Source organism: Salarias fasciatus, chromosome 9 (assembly GCF_902148845.1).
Source record: "Salarias fasciatus chromosome 9, fSalaFa1.1, whole genome shotgun sequence".
In the NCBI taxonomy this organism is placed as follows: Eukaryota; Metazoa; Chordata; class Actinopteri; order Blenniiformes; family Blenniidae; genus Salarias; species Salarias fasciatus.
In genome coordinates, this window is record NC_043753.1 from 17,955,420 (window position 1) to 17,974,385 (window position 18,966).

At 51.7% G+C, this 18,966-nt stretch overlaps 1 protein-coding gene across 1 annotated transcript in view; it reads right to left on the reverse strand.

Annotated features, from left to right (window-relative positions):
• Positions 1–8,429: 8,429 nt before the first annotated feature.
• Positions 8,430–18,966, reverse strand: part of LOC115394021 (macrophage mannose receptor 1-like) — a 35,694-nt gene continuing 25,157 nt past the window's right edge. The window contains exons 23-30 of the mRNA XM_030099136.1: positions 18,591–18,696; positions 12,842–13,074; positions 10,973–11,138; positions 10,710–10,859; positions 10,499–10,615; positions 10,199–10,357; positions 9,879–9,911; positions 8,430–9,794 (exon numbers count right to left, since the gene is read on the reverse strand). Coding sequence (XP_029954996.1) covers positions 9,565–9,794; positions 9,879–9,911; positions 10,199–10,357; positions 10,499–10,615; positions 10,710–10,859; positions 10,973–11,138; positions 12,842–13,074; positions 18,591–18,696 — 1,194 coding nt within the window. The 3' untranslated portion in view covers positions 8,430–9,564. The remainder of the gene's footprint in view (positions 9,795–9,878; positions 9,912–10,198; positions 10,358–10,498; positions 10,616–10,709; positions 10,860–10,972; positions 11,139–12,841; positions 13,075–18,590; positions 18,697–18,966) is intronic.

The window sequence follows — 18,966 nt, forward strand, 5'->3', positions numbered from 1 at the left end:
GTGCTTGAATCTGCACCTGTTTAAAAATCCTGGAGACCAGATGTTGACTTCACACCAAAGTGAATGAGGACTGAATGAAGTGTGCAGCTTTTTGCTGATGCTGTGGATTTCTTTGTGGGACACCACCTCCCAAGAGGCCTTCGAGGAGTGCAGTGATGATACAAGTCAGTGGACTGAGATGACAGGAGGAAATCCTGCTTCCTACTGGGGGAAACAACTGTTGATCTGACTACCTCGCCTTAAAACTGCATGAGTATCCAGCACACCCTCTCAGATGTGTAGAAGTACTTCGAGATTAGTGAAGAGTTCTGACTTCTTGTACCTCCTTCAAATTTAAAAGCCCTCCAACATGTGACCCAGACATATGTCGTACTCTGACCTATTCTTGTTTGTCGAGGAAATACGGGAAACCTTGTCTCCTGGGGCCTGAAGTTCTGTGCAGGCCGCTCCTCCGCCGGGGTACAGTCACTGAGCTGAGCGCAGACGAAGCGCGCTCGGGCTTTGATTCCCCCTACTTCTTGGTTCCCAAGAAGAGCCGGGGAGTGAGACCCATTCTGGACCTGCGGGTCCTCAATATTCACATAGCCACCAGGAGGTTCCGCATGCTGACGGTCAAACACCTCCTGGAGAGCATTCGACCAGGGGGCTGTGCAACTTCAGTCGACCTGACAGATGCCTCGTTCCACATTCCAATTCTGAGGAGGCCCAGGACCTTCCTCTGGTTTGCCGTGGGAGACCGGTATTTACAATATACCCGGCTCCCCTTCGGCTACTTTCTCGCTCCTCGGACCTTCACCAAGTGTGTCGAAGCAGCGCTCGAGCCCCTCCGTCGTCGTGGTTTGAGGATCCTCACCTGCATCGATGACTGGCCCATACTGGCGTCCTCTCATCAGGAGGCTGTGCCCCACACGGCCCACCACATCGAGCTCCTGGGGTTCATGGTGAACCGACACAGGAGTGCGCTCACCCCAGCTCAGCACATGGCTTATCTGGGGTTGGAGCTGGACACGCTCTCCATGACGGCCCGCCTCTCCGAGGAGAGACGAACCTCCCGTCTGTGTGCCCTGAGGTCTGCAATGACCACACCCCTGGTCAGGGTCCCATTGATCAGGACCATCCCGGGTTTGATGGCCGCAGCCCACCCAGTGGTACGGTTGGGCCTTCTACACATGCGCAGGCTGCAACGGTGGTTTGCACACCGCCACCGGGGAAGTGGGACAGATGCAGAAAGATCCCGATCCCGCCCCAAGCACGCCAGGATCTCTTCGACTGGATGGATCCTGTTCTCCTGTTGCAAGGAGTCCCCCTGGGCTGCGTGTTGCATCGCGTCGAGGTGTTCATAGATGCGTCTCTCGCAGGATGGGGGGGGGCCCTGGGCCATCTCGTGGTGGGCAGGGCCTTGGGTTCCCCGCCTACTCACGTCAACGTGCTGGAAATGACTGCGGTGCAGAAAGTCCTGCTCCATTTCCAAGTCAGGCTGAAGGACAACCATGTGCTCGTCAGGATGGACAACACTATGGTGGTCGTGTACCTGAACAGGCAGGGGGTGACCCGGTCTCCCCCTCTACACCGCAAAGCGGCAGAGTTCCTCCTGTGGGCGGACCGGCACTTCGCCTCCCACAGAGTGCAACACGTGCCCGGGGACCTCAACGTCAGTGCAGACAGGATGCAGGGCTTGAAGCAGGACAAGATCGCATGCCTGAAAATTTTTGGGAGCGGGGGGGGGGGGGGGGGTGGGCTCCTCCAGGTGGCTCCTCCAGGTGGCTCCTCCAGGTGGCTCCTCCAGGTGGCTCCTCCAGGTGGCTCCACACTGGAGCCATGAATCACATTTCAACTCGGGGCAACACCAAAAAAAACCTGACAGCGCAACGCATCCATCTGGAAATTTTAAAGGATAACTTTGCTTTAAACAGTTTTCACGTTGTTTATAGAATGAAGTAGAACAATATACTCATATAAGCGGGTGGCGACCAACAACTTAGGTGCACAGCACCACCTACTGTGTCTCTTGGTGAATGTACTTCAGTTTACATCCACATCACCGTATTCACTTCAGAGATCTGTAAAACCGCAACAGCATGTATCTGGCGACACCGGGCTGTGATAGAGGAATGGCGTGAATGGACCATGAGGAAATATTGGTGAAACTAATGAGTTTTTGGACGATTAAAGCCGTTTTGGGAGCCGGCGCCACACATGCCCCATTGGCTAACAGTATACGGAAGTCTGCAGCTCCACTTTGGATCTAAATTTCTCCCGAAGCACTGTTCGGATCAGAAAAGCATTCGGGATGAGAATATTGTTATACTTCATTCTATAAACAACGTGAAAACTGTTTAAACCGAACTTATCCTTTAAATCCTGTTGACAGCGCTGCCAGGTCTTCATCTTCCCATCCAACCACCAGACCCACTCCAGTACTGATACAAAGTCTTCCCCAGCAAGCTTGTAAAACAGTTCTAAAACCACTATATTCATTTTATAAAAGCGCCATAAAAAATTCATAAGAAAAAGCATTCACACCACCACTGCTCAGTGCTTCAGAAATATAACATGTTGAATCTTGAGAATATAATCATGCATGCTAATCTCTGCCTGCTTTTTAAGATCATACATAATGGCGTACCTCCACCACTGAAACAATTTATTTCTCTGTGTTCTGAAACATCAACACAGACCACTAGATCAGTGTCAAGGGGAGAATGTTGTATCCCACGGCGAAAAACTACATTTGCTAAATCATCTTTCTGTAGTGTAGCCACAGATCAGTGGAATAACCTCCCAACAGAAATATTAGCCTGCACTAACCTTAAGTCTTTCTCCTGTTTGGTAAAGAAGTGGATCTTATCAACTCAAGTTTGCACACGTGGTTAGATCAGGGTGGGATAGGGAGGGGGGTATTTTATTGAATATTGTATGGGTGTGTGGGGGGTACTTTATACTCTCAGGGCGTGTGTGTGTGTGTGTGTGTGTGTGTGTGTGCGTGCACCTGTGTTTGTTGACAACTCTGCTCCGTCTACTCTTAAAGCTATCCATTCTAAATGTACCGGCCTCACTGTCACTATCTTTTTTACTGTTAGAAATTGATGTCTTATTGTTCATTTCATTTGTTTTTACTGTTTATTATTTTAATACATCAACCTGCCGAAGGGACAGCAGGCGGAAATTAACAGTATGCGCGCACACGGGAAGTGTAAAGGATTCTTAATTGATAAGGGGTAGATATTATAAGCTTTTGCTTCTTTCTGTACCATTTCATTCATCATATCTGTGCTGAAGTATGTAGATGCAAGTATGTATCTCACCTTTTGTTTCATTTCAATGAATGAAATAAATAAATCAAATCAAAAGTATGCTACAACCTGGTACAGGCATCTTTCCCTTTTTCTGAAGGATAATGTTTACATGTACACTGTCCCTTTTCAAAAATAAAAATAAACTGAAACAACTTATTGTTATTGTTTTGTGTTCTCCAACATTTTTGGGAAGTTAACCGACCTGTTGATAAGAGGAACCAATGAGACGATAGGGAGGATTTTTTTTTCTTTTCCCAAGCCTGAACAACCTCAGTCCAGGACTGTCAGGACGTGAACTCCAAACTCTCCGCCTGACTCGGTTCGCCACAGAGCTCAGACACTTCATTTCTGATCTGTTTATGAGCGCCTCCCCCGGGCTGCGCTCTGATCTGGTGGTCTGCCTCCGTTCTCCACGGAGCTCAAACAAGCTCCAGTATGTTTCCACCGGACGTGACGCGAATTTTCGTGCGATGAGATTACATACAAAGTCAATGTAATGACGCGATTGTCGCTCATCTTGAGTGGTGGGGGGCGGCTGGCGGCGAGCGTTTCCAGTGAAAGATTCGCGCGCCCGTCGACTTGAGGGGCATTCACACCGGCAGCGAGTAGCGCGGCGAGGGCGGCCGTTTTACATAGAAAATATATGGATTTCGGGAGGCCAGGAAGCAGCGAGCGGTCACGCGGCGAAAATTCAGCGAACTCAGCTGCGGTGCCACTCTCGCCGCTGAGAGAAGACACTGAAGTGATCAGCGCACGGCTAGAAACCAATCAGATGCTTTGTCCAAAGTGTGAAACACTTAAGGCCCGCCCAACTCGCTCTGATTGGCTAAAACTCCTGAACGTTGAGCACCACTGGTAGTTAGAACTGCCACTTAATGACTGCTTACAGAGAAGATAAAAAAAAAAAAAAAAAAATATCTCCACGCCGGATTTCTATGCCGGAGGTCTTCAAGCCCTGAGGATGTCCCGGGGGGCCCACTCTGCGATGACTGGGGCCTGTCCCCGTGGGTCGCAGCCCGACTCTGGCGCAGGTTCGGACACCCAGTGGCAGACCTTTTCACCAGTGCAGAGAACGCACAGTGCCCACTCTGGTTCTCACTCAGTTCGTCAGACGGACCCCCTCTAGGGGTAGACGCCTTCGCACACAGGAGCTGGCCTCCGGGCCTTCTGTACGCGTTCCCTCCAGTACACCTCTTGACCCCGCTGATCCGTAGATGCACAACCTCCATGTGATTGTGGTGGCTCCGGACACCCTGAGCACTTGGTGGTTCCCGGACCTGGTTCAGTTGGTGGTCGGGGACCCGTTGCCGATTTCCGACAGGCCCAATGCACCACTACAGGCAGGGGGCGCCCTCTGATCCTGCCCCTTCCTGGGCGGGAGGCTCCTGGTTTGGAAGCTGAAAGGGTGAGACTACTGGAACTAGATCTCCCCCCAGCGGTGGTGTCCACCATCCAGAATGCCTGGGCCCCCTCCACTGTCAAGGCCTTCAGGTCTCGGTGGCAGCTCTTCATGACGTGGTGCTCGGAGAGGGGCTTGGACCCGGTCTCCTGCACTATCTGTGGAGTTTTGGAGTTCCTCCAGGCCCTGCTGGACAGCAGCCGCACTGCATCCACCCTGGTGGTGTTTGCATTGGCCATTGCAGCGGGTCACGGCGGCTTCGGCCGCTTCTCTGCATGTAACCACCCGCTTGTGAAGCGGTTTCTGCGCAGGGCGTGTCGGCTACGGCCACCCCCACAGGCATGTGGTCTCCCCGTGAGACCTCCACGTTGTGTTGGAGGGTCTTAAGGGCTCCACTTTCGAGCCTTCAGAGCAGGCGGCGGACGTTCAAGGCCACCATCTTGATAGCGCTAGCATCCGCCAAAAGAGTTGGGGATCTCTGCGCCTTGTCGGTCCACCCATCCTGCATGGTGTTCAGCAAGGATGGGGGAATTGTGCACCTCTGGCCTAATCTGACCTTTCATCCCAAGGTGATCATTTTGGACTTCCGGTCGCGAGTGATCTGGATTAGAATGCTTAGCTCCCTGCCTGGCTCGTCTGGGGACGACCCAACGCTGCGGTTGCTGTGCCTGGTCAGGGCCCTGCATTACTATGTCCAGCGCACAGCTGGCTTTCGCACCACGGACCAGCTGTTTGTGAGGTTTGAAGGCTGGGGGGTGTGGAGCCCCGCTGACCTTTCAGCGTCTCGCCCACTGGGTGGGGAGCGCCATTGCAGCTGCCTACGAGGCACAGAATCTCTTGCCATCGGCAGTGATTCGTGCTCATTCCACACAACGTGTGGCTGCCTCTGCGGCCATGTGCAGAGGTGTCACGGTGAGTGACATCTGCCAGGCGGCCTCCTGGGACTCTGCATGCACTTTTGTGCATTCATATCTGTTGGATATGTGCACAGACTCAGTGGCCATGTCGGTTTTCAGCGAGAACAGGAGTTCAGTTGCTTAACCGTTTCGGTCCTTCTGGCCTGTCTGCCGCGTCCCGGATGGGGTCGCGGAACAGGGCTTTCCCGCCTGCCGCCTGGTTTTGCCGTGGCCTGCGGATGTTTTGACTGTGACGGTGCTTAGCGGGAACAGGAGTTCTGCCGCTTGCTGTGTTGGTTCTAGCCCGGCTGCCGCTTCCCGTGTGTGAGTTGCGGACCAGCGGTTTCCCGCCTGCCACTGTGGCTTGCCCCGGCCGGTGTGTCTGTGTCGCTGTGGTGATACTTGTTCACGTCACGGGCGGTGCTTCGGCGCATGGATGCCGGCTTCGTTCTTCTTGAGTTCTACGATCGTTTTGGACAGACGGTTTGTTTACTTCCATCTTTTGCACCAATCCCGTCAGCAGGCCAGCTGGGAGTACATTCATCGACCTACGGCCTTCGCCTTGATGAGTACCCCATAGCGAAGCCCGTAGGCGGGCTAAGCACTTACGAAGTAGAATTAGTAGTCATTGGATGTAACTCCAGTTCTACGATTACTGTATTTTCGGCACTATAAGGCTCACTGGATTAATAGGCGCACAGTCAATAAATGGCTTTTATTAAAAAAAATGTCATATATGGGGCGCACCACATTTTAAGGCGCACAGGATTGGCAGTCTTGGTGGGTACATTCTCGGTTGAAATGTGTGAGTAAAGTGACATATCAGAGCGAGTTTGACTGAAGATCACTCCTCTTCATGGATATGCAGCTCAGAGCGCGGCCACGACTGGTCGAACTCGCTTGGTCACCGGGCTTCAGCCAGCTGCCGTCTCCTGAGTGAAGTGCCCCACCGACAGCTCAGCCGCAGCCGGCCAGTCGCTCCCGGCGTCCCGGCGGGTGGGCTGCTGGGTGGGGACCGGCCGTTCTCGGAGTCGCAGCGTGCAGGCTGCCGCCCGGCGTCCAGCCACTTCCCACGTCGTGCTCCGCAGTTAGGAGAATGGAGGACAATTGTGTGATTATGGTGACTGACAGGTTGGAGGTGTAGAATGTGCCTGAAGCTTCATGTTTGGCGTTCTGCATGAACTAGCTAGCTTAGCAGCTTAGCAAGCAGGGGTTGTTTGCTCATGTGATCAGGGTGATTACCATAATACCCACAAAAAAGGCACATCGAATTGTAAGGCGCTCTGTTGGGTTTTGAGAAAATTACAGGCTTTTATGTGCGCCTTATAGTGCCGAAAATACGGTAAGTGCGTGCCCGCCTACCTGCTGGCCCAGCTGTCTGCTTCCCTAACTTTGCTGACATCAGAAGAAGGGTTTGTGGAAGCGTCGCCCTTGGTGATATACCCTCGGTGAAGGGCGTGGCGCTGCACCATTGCGCATCGGGGACTGATGTGTCGAGCTTTTTATTATCTCAGTGGATTGGCTAAGAGCAGAGGAGTGCCACTAGCGAAGCCCATAGGTGGGCACGCACTTACTCATAGAACTGGAGTTACATCCAGTAACTTCTAATTGTTATTCTTAATTTGGTGAATGTCAAAATTTACTGGAGCACAGACAAAATCCACACAAATAACCAAAGTGCTATTTTCTGAGATCAAGTGAATGCTTTTGTTTATTGTCGGTCAAAAATGGACAGTACTGTAAAAAAACAAAAAACAAAAAGAATATCCCCACCAGCTCATTGAAAAGTTTCAGTCAACACCGTTAAAATAGCTTCATTTCAGTCTGCTCGATAGTCCACCCACATTGTTTGTTCGCATTCGGGAGGACTTATAAACCCAGTTTGTGTGTCACTTAGGCCTGACAGAGATGTGCATGTGAAATCACACACATAAATAATGAAACATATCGGTTTTAAAGGAGCTTCTTCAATATCTCCTTTGGCCTGTAAGAAATATGATCACTGATATCTAAAGAAGTTCTGTAGTGTACATGCAAATTCACATGTTGACTGGGTTGCAACAGCTTTTCTTTTATTCATCAAACGTTTGAGCCAAACTTCTATCCCTCCTGCTTCTACTCAGATGATTTAGCTGTGATTACTTAAAAACCTTGGCATCAAGCCAAGTCGGCCTCGCGGGCGGCTCTCAAGTGACCGAGTTGGTCGGTGCCGACTTGACTGTAAGCTGCTTACCAACTCAACTCGGCCAAAACTCTCTCTCTTTTTTTTTTTAATCACGATGTTGGCTGCGGCGCGACCATTTGCACAGTTTTTTTACGATCTGTTTGAACCGAGTATCTTAACTACGAGCGCTTAGCGGCTGTCTGGTCATGTGACCAGACATCAAACGCCGCCTGGTCACAAGATCTGGTCACATGACCAGACAGCTGCTCACGCTGCGTGCTCGTAGCGAAGCCACTCAGTTCAAACAAGACGTCAAACATGAAGCTCCAGGTCCATTATCCACCTCTAACCTGTCATTCACCATAATCACACAGTTTGTCCTCCAGTCTCCCGCCTGCTACGTGAGGAGAAGCGGCGCAGCCAGCATGAAAAAAACTGTGCAAATCGTCGCGCTGCAGCCGGCATCGTTGCACTACGATTCCCAGAATGCCTTGGGGACCGGTCACATGACCAGACAGCCGCTAAGCGCTCGTAGCTAAGCTACTCGGTTCAAACAGATCGTCAAAAAACTGTGCAAATCGTCTCACCGCAGCCGGCATTGTGATTAAAAAAAAAGAAAGAGGCTTTTGGCCGAGTTGGTAAGCAGCTTATAGTCAAGTCGGCACCGACCAACTCGGCCACTTGAGAACCCTCCGCGAGGCCGAATTGGCTTGATGCCGACTTGGCGAGATGCCAACTTGGCTTTGATGGTGACTTGACTGTAACCCGGGGGCGGTGCCAAGTTGGCCAGGGCCGACTTGGATTGGTGCCAACCTGACTGTAATCTGTTGAAAACGGCTGGTCACACAACAATTACTGAAACAATTTAAATAGATTATTTAGCAGGGCTTCATTTATTCATTGTACTGATGAAATTTGCCATTTGAGTTTCTAAATTCCGACAACCTGAAGCACTCCCATCCCTGTGAATTGTGTTTTAAAAATGTGCAACGTGTTGAGGACATTGATTCGTGGCACTACTACAATCATTTATCATTGTTCACTTCACATCACAAACCAAGAGGTCAGAGAAGCAGACTTTGGATCGGGAATTCACAAGTTCATATATCAAAATCGATGGGTCGCCACTGTGACCCTTGACCCCCTTCAGCTCCCTCAGAATGATTCAGTGTGGCTCCATCCCAGAGACAGGGTGGCTCAATATGGAAAAAATGAATAATCTCCAAGGGCATTAATAAAGTCTGATTATTTACATTTATTAGTACAAATACAGTCTGTGCCGTATGGTAGGGTTTTGATTCATGACTGTTTTTCCGCAATTTGTGTACAAAATTACTATTTTTAGTCGGAGTAGGAAATCATAAAAGTGAAACGTGAAAATAGGACAATTTAACTATATTATTATTGACTGGACATTTATTTACAATATCAAAGACCAGAGCAGAAAAAACATAAAATAGCAACTTGGTTGATCTGACATCTTCTGATTTTTCTCATGCAAATGACGTTGGGTAAACTGATTTCTGAAAGTAAAATCAAAATATCTGCAAACATTTCACAAACTGCATTAATGTTTTTTTGTATACACAGAAGGTTTTGTCCCAAATCCTCTGTTTTGCTTATGTTAATTATTATATAATAATTTCACAGCACACAATTCAGTGTTAAACAGAAACAAACAAGCAAACAAAACAGCACAGGGTTTGCTTGAGATCCAGTTTCCTAATAAAGTGATCAAAAAAAAAGTTGACAAGATCTGCTGGTATTGTTTGACATGATTTTGTTGGCTATCACTCCTCCGGAATCCGGCTATGCCTGCTCATTTTGCTCTATGTTGACCACCAGACCTTTGGCGTCGACAGGAGCTCGAATTGGATTGTTGAAATACAATTTGTTGTCAAACGTGGATTCTCCCAGCATTGGGGAGGGTATTCGTTTCCGGAGGAGGATGAAGGCACCGAATCCAACTAAGGCAATCATAATGAGGACCACCGCAACAGGGATGCCGGCAGAGCCATGTGAAGGTTCTTTAATTTGTGCTGAGGAGGCAAAACAGATATTACATTGTCAGCGACGGAGCTTTCATTTACCATATTGATATGAAATAATTTTCTTTAACATACCAGCAGCTGTAGGTTTTTCTGTCGGTGTGACAACTGAGGAAAAGAAAGAAAAAAACATCAATGAGTGAATTCATTTTCGTCCCGACTGCTGTCATTCTCACGTCGACTGCAAACATCATGTTTAATGGAACTTCCTGCCTGGCCTCAGCTGTCATACTGTCCATCAACATTGCTGACATGAAAGAGTTCAGAGGTCATCCCCAATGTGACCATCTATTTAATGTGAAGCACTTTTTCATCCTGAACACACACCAAAGATCAGATCCTCCTCATTTATCTCTAATCCATCTGAAATGATCTTCTGAAATGACTGAACCGACCTTTTGGCATTTTGCAAATGAAAGCCGAGTATCTCCTGCAGCTGTCCGTACTCCACTGTCCGCTGTCAGAATTTACATGAACACACATGTCTGACTTTGGCATTTCTTTCTTCCAGTTGGTATAGTCTACAACAGTGTTATCGACCCACATCCAGTCATCTGTAAAATAAAAACACAAACACACTCTCTTGATCACCTGTATTCACTTCACCCACAACCTGTCTGTCCATTAGGCATGAGTTGGTCACAATTTTAAGTGACTCAGAGACACTAAAGCTGTATTTCGCATTATATGCTCACCATTATTAGTCTTGTACAGACCAATCCAGAAACTTTTAGCACCATCCTGCAGAAGCTCCAAGTTCTGTTGTATGAACAGATTCTCAGCAGGGTCCTGGATGCTGAGTAGAGAGGCGCCTGACAGGCAGAGCCACAATAATACAATGTCATTGCTAACACACAGTGGTATAACAGTTTAATAGTGGATCAACTGGAATTCATAGCAATGTACCCAATTTTAGACATTCCACTGAGGCGAAGGGCCAATTCACTGATTGTGAGGTGAAAAATGAATAACAATGGCCTCTGAAAGGTATCCAGCTGTTACCCTTAGATTCTGGACATCTGCCAGGGAGCTGAGGGGGCTCAGTGGGAGCTATGTCTGAAAAGGAGGCCAAAAAGTGCATGTCAGTCTTCAAAACACTGGGATAAGAATACTTACAGTTAATATAAAGAGCAAGAAGAAGAAGAAGGAAAAAAGGAAAACAGTGTGACCTGTTGATTTTTTGCAAAGGGAATAGTATGTGTTGGTACAAGGTGCCGTCTTCCATAATTTGTCCACATCTACATAAACACAGCCGTAGTTGTTTTTGGGTTCATTTCTGCCCCAAAAGGTGTAAGACAGAGGCCAGCCATCAACCCACTTGAAGCGACCCCCACTCTGCAAATAGATAAACAGACATGGCTGAGGAAAATATGTAGGGTGGTGATCAACAACGCACCAAAACAAAGGAAGGCTGAGAAAAGCAGCTGCAGGACTGCACTGAAAAACTGAAGAAAACAGTATAGATATATTAATTTATTTATATTTCTGTATTCAATGCTAACTGAAGTTTAGATATTTTTGGTTTAACTACTACTCCAACAGTTTAACTACTGCTCCAACTGAACTGACTGTCTATACAGAGAAGGGACATTCTGAATATATTATAATTACACAGTGTATTTGAATAAACTTTAAAGGGACTTAAGGCAACTTTTCAAAATTTACCTCAGTGCTGCCGCGATAGGCGCTGTGGGTAACTGCAGCCACCAGCCAAGGCGGCACGGGAGCGCGCACAAACATTTTACAGAATGTCCGGCTTCACAGCGCTGCACCAGAGATGCTCATGCTGTTTACTACGTCGCGGATTACTGCAGGACCACAGTGCATATTATGTGATTTTTGTAAGCATCCATTTTCACTCCCAAATGCAGCTGAAGTTCCCTCCATGAATCAAACGCATATCCAATATTTATTCGGGTGCCTGCCCGGCTTCGGTCATGTTTTTTTTTTTTTTTGGACTGACGAGACAACGCTGATAATAGGGCTGCGTTAAACGATTACTTTTGTAATTGATTAATCTAGGAAATAGTTCTTCTATGCATTGATTAATCTAACGATTCATTTTTAAATCCGTCGCGGAGCTCCTCTCCGCCTCCGTGTTTATGCGGTGGGTCCCTGCGCACTCTGCGGCTGGCACGGAGCGCGTCTCCGCCCGGGAGCAGAGATCCGGAGCTCTCCCGTCAGCCTCCGTGGGGCAGCTCCACTCGGCCCGTGGAAGCCGCGGCCTGCTTCACGCGCCTCCGTGGAGCAAGCCGCGGCGCGGCAGCTCCGGATCTCCGCTCCCGGGCGGAGATGCGCTCTGTGCCAGCCGCGGAGCGCGCGGGGACCCGCCGCATAACCACGGAGGCGCGTGAAGCAGGCCGCGGCTGCTGGAGTTCTCCCGTCGCCGCCGTGGAGCAGCTCCGGGCCGTTTGCCCAATCGGCCCCAACTCAGCAGGGAGCGCTGCTGAGACTGGCGGCCTGTGAGTGCTTTGGGACGGGGGGGGGGCTCACGCAGCACCCGCTGCTTGCTGAGAACAGCGGAGACGTCCTGTCACGTCTCCAGAGCACCAGAAAAAGCCGCTAAATTTGTCGCTTGTTACTTTTGACAAAAAAAAGTCGAAAAGACGCTTTGGAAAGTCGCCAGATTTAGCGAGAAAGTCACCAAGTTAGCAACACTGCCTGCCCCTGATCCCAGCAGTGTTTGAGTCCGTGTCCACGGCGGCCATGTTCTTCCTGTTCAGCAACGCGCATACAGCGTCAATTTACGTCACATCCCCACGATTGCGCGGGAAATTCGGACCCCGAACAGCAACAAATTATTTGGCACACAGCCTGTATAAGGCAACAGACAGATACGCGGATTGGCCTGTTATTTTAGGTTTTTAATGCTTCACGACCCATTAGCATTGAATAAAGTGGAAATGCATGTGTAGTTTTTCACAAATCTTGCCTTAAGTCCCTTTAAGCATCTCGAGGCTGGACCAAGTGTCCTCTGTTCAGGAAATCAAAATACAGATAAAAAATCTCTATCATTGTAGAACTGGCAGATTTCTTACCAAATTGTTGTTGAGGCCAATCCAAACAGACTGATTGAGCTTAGAGATCTGCAGCGTGACGTACGCCTGGGTTACGGGGTTCAAGATACTGGCCAGATCAGCATCATCTGCTTGGCATTGCCTCCGAGCTTCATCCCATTTCATCTTCTGAGCCACCAGTTTGTAGGAATCATTGCCAAGCTTGTAGAAGGCATTTGGTGGCACGGTGGTAGGTGCCACTGCGATCTGAGAATCTGAATAAATACAAGGTATTTTCATGAAGCATTGGTGGGAAATTGATTTGAACAGTGTGCTTCTACGTCGTGACATGCTTGTCCCACCCACGGGCTTTGCTATTGGTAATCCTCTTGGTGCCAGCCAATCCACTGAGACCAAAACCGAAACCTGCACACCAATCCTGCCCGTGTGCTGGCACAGCACCACGCCCCTCTCAGAGGCTATAAAACCGGGCTCTGCCGCTCAATCTCTCTTCTTCTGACTCGGCCCTTGAGCCTCACAGAAGCCTGCAAGACCATCGCGATCAAGACCTGCAGATCATGATCAAGATGGACAAGCCGGCCCGCGACGGATCACCATCGGGCGTCGGGTCCTTCACTTGCCGCTCCTGCGGCGCCGTTCTCCATGAGAACGATCACCATGAGCACTGCTTCATCTGCCTCGGCTGGAAGCATCAACGTCAGCGGTATTCCTATCCTGCCTGCCTCGCCCTGCCATTAGAAAAGTCCCAGCGGCGAGCAGCTTTCATGGACGCTGCGTCCCTGCCTTCCGGGAATGACGGCATCGCCGAAGAGGTTCCTGCTCCCGCGCCGTACGACTGGGCCGAGACCAGGAGCACCAGCAACAGTAGCAGCAGCATCATCTCGGTGTTAGCAAGATCAACCCAGCAAGACTCCCTCTCCACTTTCTCCCGGGCCAACCATCAGAGCACTCCCCGTGAGCGGGTGGAGCATCTCATGCGAGCTGTTCCACCAGCTCGAGGGTCTCTTCACGTCTGCAGCTGAGCGCACCGGCCTCGCGCTGCCATGCGAGGCACCTGTGGCTTGGTCTCTCATCACTCTCCGCCTCTTCTCTCTTCGGTCCAGACATCCAGGCCATCATCGAGCGCTTGAAGGCCACAGCACGAGGCTCCCAGCAGCTCGCGCAGCACCTGCAGCCCCGCTGTAAGACCCCGTAGCCTCGGCGTCCAGTGGAGCAGCGCAGACCAGCCCCCTGGTCATGAACGCTCCAAATGGAGCTCTCCAATTCTCGCCCGGGTTCCCACTGACGGGCGCCCTGCTTTTGGCTTCAGCTTCAAGGCCAGCAACTCGCGGAGTTCCGCGCTCAGGCCGCCGCTGAGTTTGTCCTCATCAAGGCACTGGTTCGCGGCCCCAACGAGGCCGTCCGCACTCTTTCATGGGACGCCCCCTTCACAGCCCTTTCTCCAGGGGCCCCAAGGCCAAGGAGAACGGGAGGGCCGTCCAATCAGGCCGTGGTGCAGCCACTGACGCTGCGTTTTCAGACGTGGCGCATAATGCTGGGCCCGCTTTCACCCTGGTTGTCCAGGACAATAAGAAGCGGTTATGCTCTGCAATTTGCCTGTCGTTCGCCTCTCTTCAATGGGATCCTTCGAACGCGGCTCGCATGCCTTGCTGGGGCGGCCGCTCTTGAGGCAGAAGTGACCTCGCTCCTCTGCTGGGGTGCGGTGACAGAGCTGAGCGCGGAGGAGGCGCACTTGGGTTTTTATTCCCCCGACTTCTTCGTGCCCAAGAAGAGCGGAGGCATGAGGCCCATTCTGGACGTGCGGGTCCTAAATGCTCACATAACCACCAGGAGCTTCCGCATGCTGCTGGTCAGACACCTCCTGGAGAGCGTCCACCCTGGGGACTGGATGACGTCAGTCGACCTTACGGACGCCTACTTCCATATCCCCATCCTGAGGAGGCACAGGCCCTTCCTCCAGTTTGCCATGGGGACCAGGTATTTTCAATCCAACCGACTCCCCTTCGGCTACTCTCTCGCCCCTCACACCAAGTGTGTTGAGGCGGCACTGGAGCCCCTCCGTCGTTGTAGGCTGAGGATTATCACCTACATCGACGACTGGCTCACACTGCCATCCTCAGGAGGCGATGGAGCACACGGCCCAGGTCCTGCACCACATCAACCTCCTGGGGTTCATGGTGAACCAAGACAAGAGCACGCTCACCCCAGCTCAGCACACGGCTTACCTGGGTTTGGAACTGGACACACTCTTTACAACGGCCCGCCTCTCCAAGGACAGACGAACCTCCCTCCTCTCGACCCTGAGGTCTGCGACGACCACACCCATAGTCAGGGTCCGTCTGGTCAGGACCGTCCTGGGTTTGTTGGCCGCGGCCCACCCAGTGGTTCGGTTGGGTCTTCTGCATATGCGCAGACTGCAGCGGTGGTTCTCACGCCTCCGCTGCTTGGGGAAACGGGATGGACACAGCTTTGTCTCAATCTCATTTCAGGCACGTCAGGATCTCCTTTTCTGGATGGATCCTGCTCTCCTCATGCAGGGAGTCCCCCTGGGCTACATGTCGCATCACGTGGAAGTGTTCACGGATGCGTCTCTTGTAAAAGTGGGGGGCACCTGAGACCACCTGGCGGTGGGCGGGGCCTGGGGTTCCCCGCCTGCTCACATCAAAGTACTGGAAATGACGGTGGCGCGGCAGGTTCTGCTCCATTTCAAAGTCAGGCTGAGGGACAGCCATGTGCTTGTCAGGACGGACAACACCACGGTGGTCGCGTACCTGAACAGGTGGGGGACTCGGTCTCCCCCTCTTCATCGCACCTCGCCTCCCTCAGAGTGCGACACATGCCTGGGGTCCTCAACGTCGGCATGGACAGAATGTCCAGGGGAGGCCCACTCCACAACGAGTGACGCAGCTCAACTCTGGTCCAAGTTCGGCCACCTAGTGGCAGACGTTTTTGCCAGTGCAGAGAACGCACAGTACCCACTCTGGTTCTCGCTCAGGTTGTCAGACGCACCCCCTCTCGGGGTAGACGTCTTCGCACACAGAAGCTGGCCTCCGGGCCTCCTGTACACGTTCCCTCCAGCCCACCTTTTAACCCTGTTGCTGCGCAGGGTGAGGACACAGAACCTCCACATGATCGTGGTGGCTCCGGACTCCCCGAGTGCCCGGTGGTTCCCAGACCTGGTCCAGCTGGTGGTCGGAGACCCGTGGCCAATCCCCAATGGGCCCGACGCGCTGCTGCAGGTAAGGGGCGCCCTTCGATCCTGCCCTCTCCTGGGCGGGAGGCTCCTGGCTTGGAGGCTGAGAGGGTGAGTTTAGTGGAACAAGATCTTCCCCAAGCAGTGGTTTCCACCATCCAGAGTGCCAGGGCTCCCTGCACTGTCAAGGCCTACAGGTCTCGGTGGCAGCTCTTCATCACGTGGTGTTTGGAGAGGGTTTTGGACCCGGTCTCCTGCGCTATCGGTGGAGTTTTGGAGTTTCTCCCGGTCCTGCTGGACAGTGGTTGCACTGCATCCGATGTTTGCATTGGCCATTGCAGCGGGTCATGGCGGTTTCAGCAGCTTCTCTGCACGCTGGTGAAGCGGTTTCTGCGTGTGGCGTGTCGGCTCCGGCCACCCCCCAGATATGTGGTCTCCCCGTGGGACCTCCACACGGTGTTGGAGCTTCTTAAGGGGCCCCCCTTTGAGCCTTTGGAGCAGGCGGCAGACCGCTTTCTCTCCTTTAAGGCTGCCATCTTGTTAGCGCTAGCGTCCGCCAAGAGAGTTGGGGATCTCTGCGCTCTGTTGGTCCACCCATCCTGCATGGTGTTCAGCCCGGATGGGGGTCTCGTGGACCTTTGGACTAATCCGGCCCTTCATGCCAAGGAGATCACTTTGGATTTTCGGTCGCGAGTGATCCGGATCAGGACGCTTTGCTCCCTGCCTGGTTCGTCTGATGACGACGCGTGGCTGCGGTTGCTTTGCCCCGTCAGGGTTCTACGTCTCGACGTTGAGCGCACAGCTGGTTTTCACACTACGGACCAGCTGTTTGTGCGATACGGGGCCAGGGGGCATGCAGCCCCACTGTCCTCCCAGCGTCTCACCCACTGGGTGGGGGGCGCTATTGCAGCTGCTTATGAGGCGCAGAATCTTCCGCCGCCGGCGGTTATTCGTGCTCATTCCACAATGAGTGTGGCTGCTTCTGCGGCCCTGTGCAGAGGTGTCACGGTGGGTGACATCTGCCAGGCTGCCTCCGGGGCGTCCGCGTCCACCTTTGTGCATTCATATCTGATGGACATGTGCACGGACACTGTGGCCATGTCGGTTCTCAGCGAGAACGGGGGTTCTGTCGCCTAATCATGCTGGTCTTCGTGGCCCGGCTGCCACGCCCCGTGGGGGTCACGAGCCAGGGTTTTCTTCGCGTGCTGCTGTGGCTTCGCCCCGGTCGGCATGTTTGTGTTGCTTGACGATGCTTGTGCACTTTTGGGCAGCGCCTCGGTCAGGCTGCTCGCATCATTTTCTCCTGGAAGTTGTTTCGGCCGTTCTGACGTTCGGTTTGTTTACTTCCGCTTTTCTGCACCACTCCTGTCAGCATGCCAGCTGGGGGTACACTCATCCCCTACAGCCTCCGCCTTGGTTTATACCAATAGCGAAGCCAGTAGGTGGGCTAACGCCGGGAACGCACTGGACGCGGAAGTGTAGCGGAGGCGCCGCGCGCGTCTCCGCGCCGGCGCTTGGCTGTTCGCACTGGAGGCGCCTGCGCTCTCCGCGCTGGTCAGACATCGGCTGCACTCGGCTCGCTCCGTCAGCTCTCGGTTTTCACGTTTGTTCCCTGTTCCCTCTGTCTCGCTCTGCCTCGCTCTGCCAGTATGGATGTGTGTGTTTTGGTGACCTGTGGAGAGACTTTTTCTCCTCCTGTCCTCTTTTTTTCTGCATCACGTGAATGTCTGTCGCTGTGTGTGTGTGTGTGTGTGTGTGTGTGTGTGTGTGTGTGTGTGTGTGTGTGTGTGTTCTTGTATTTCTATCCTTGTCGGGGCCAAATGTCCCCACAAGGATAGCAAAACGTGGAACGACGTGCCTTGTGGGGACCTTTTTCTGGTCCTAAGTAGGAGAAACAGTGTTTTCTTGACCATGTTGGTGTTACTGAAAAAAGTAAAAGTGCAAAAACATTTCTTTAGGGTTAGGCTTTGTTGTGGTGTGGGTTAGGGTTAGGGTAAGGGTCAGGGTTAGGGGCCAGACATGAATGGGAGTCAATGGACGGTCCCCACAAGGATAGAAATACAAGTGTGTGTGTGTGTGTGTGTGTGTGTGTGTGTGTGTTTGGGTGCGTACATGCGTATGTCTGTTTGTGTGTCCATCTGATTAGACCCAAGTGACAAATTATAGACGGACGAGCAACACCGCCCGTAACTAATCGTTATTTAATTTGTTATATTTTGAAAATTGACCGGTTTCTCTTGCCTTTTCTGTTTCCGACTTCCTGTCTGGTCCGATCTGCTTGATCCAGCTTGACATATGGCGCTCCCGGCGCTCGCGGCTCGCGTGAAAAATAGAACGAAGCGGAGCGGGCGCGCAGCAGAGCGCGAGCCGCGGCGCGCGCAGCACTCCACTGCGCGTTGGTGCGGCCGGTTAGATAGGTTAACATGGGAGGCGATCAGAAGCGCTGTGCGCGGCGCTACCGTGCGCGGCGCTTCCGCGTCCAGTGCGTTCGGGCCGTAAGCATACACTCGTAGAACTGGAGTTACATTTAGTAACTACTAATTCCTGCCCACATGGTCCCGATAAAATCTCACTTACCGCCGTTCCTCTTGCAGATGAAGCCGAGATTTGTGTTGCAGTCCTCTACCTTCCATTGTCCTATTATTTTGGAGACGCTCCCCACCATCATCACACAGTCAAACGCCTATCGGGCAGAGAAAGGTGCATCACTTCCCCTGGAATGTCATCACATTCATTCAGGCTGCTTGCTAGAAACTTTACGCAGGCTTTGTTTTCCTCCAAAATTCATACCATCATTGAATTTTTAGAAAATCAGTTGACCTAATGTGTGTCTTTTAAATGCTAACCTACACTTTAATCATTCAAAAAATGGAACAATATTAATAGCAATAATGATCAACTTTGTTTAATTTTGACTGTTTAGAATCCAGCAATAGCTTCATGGCAAAGACTT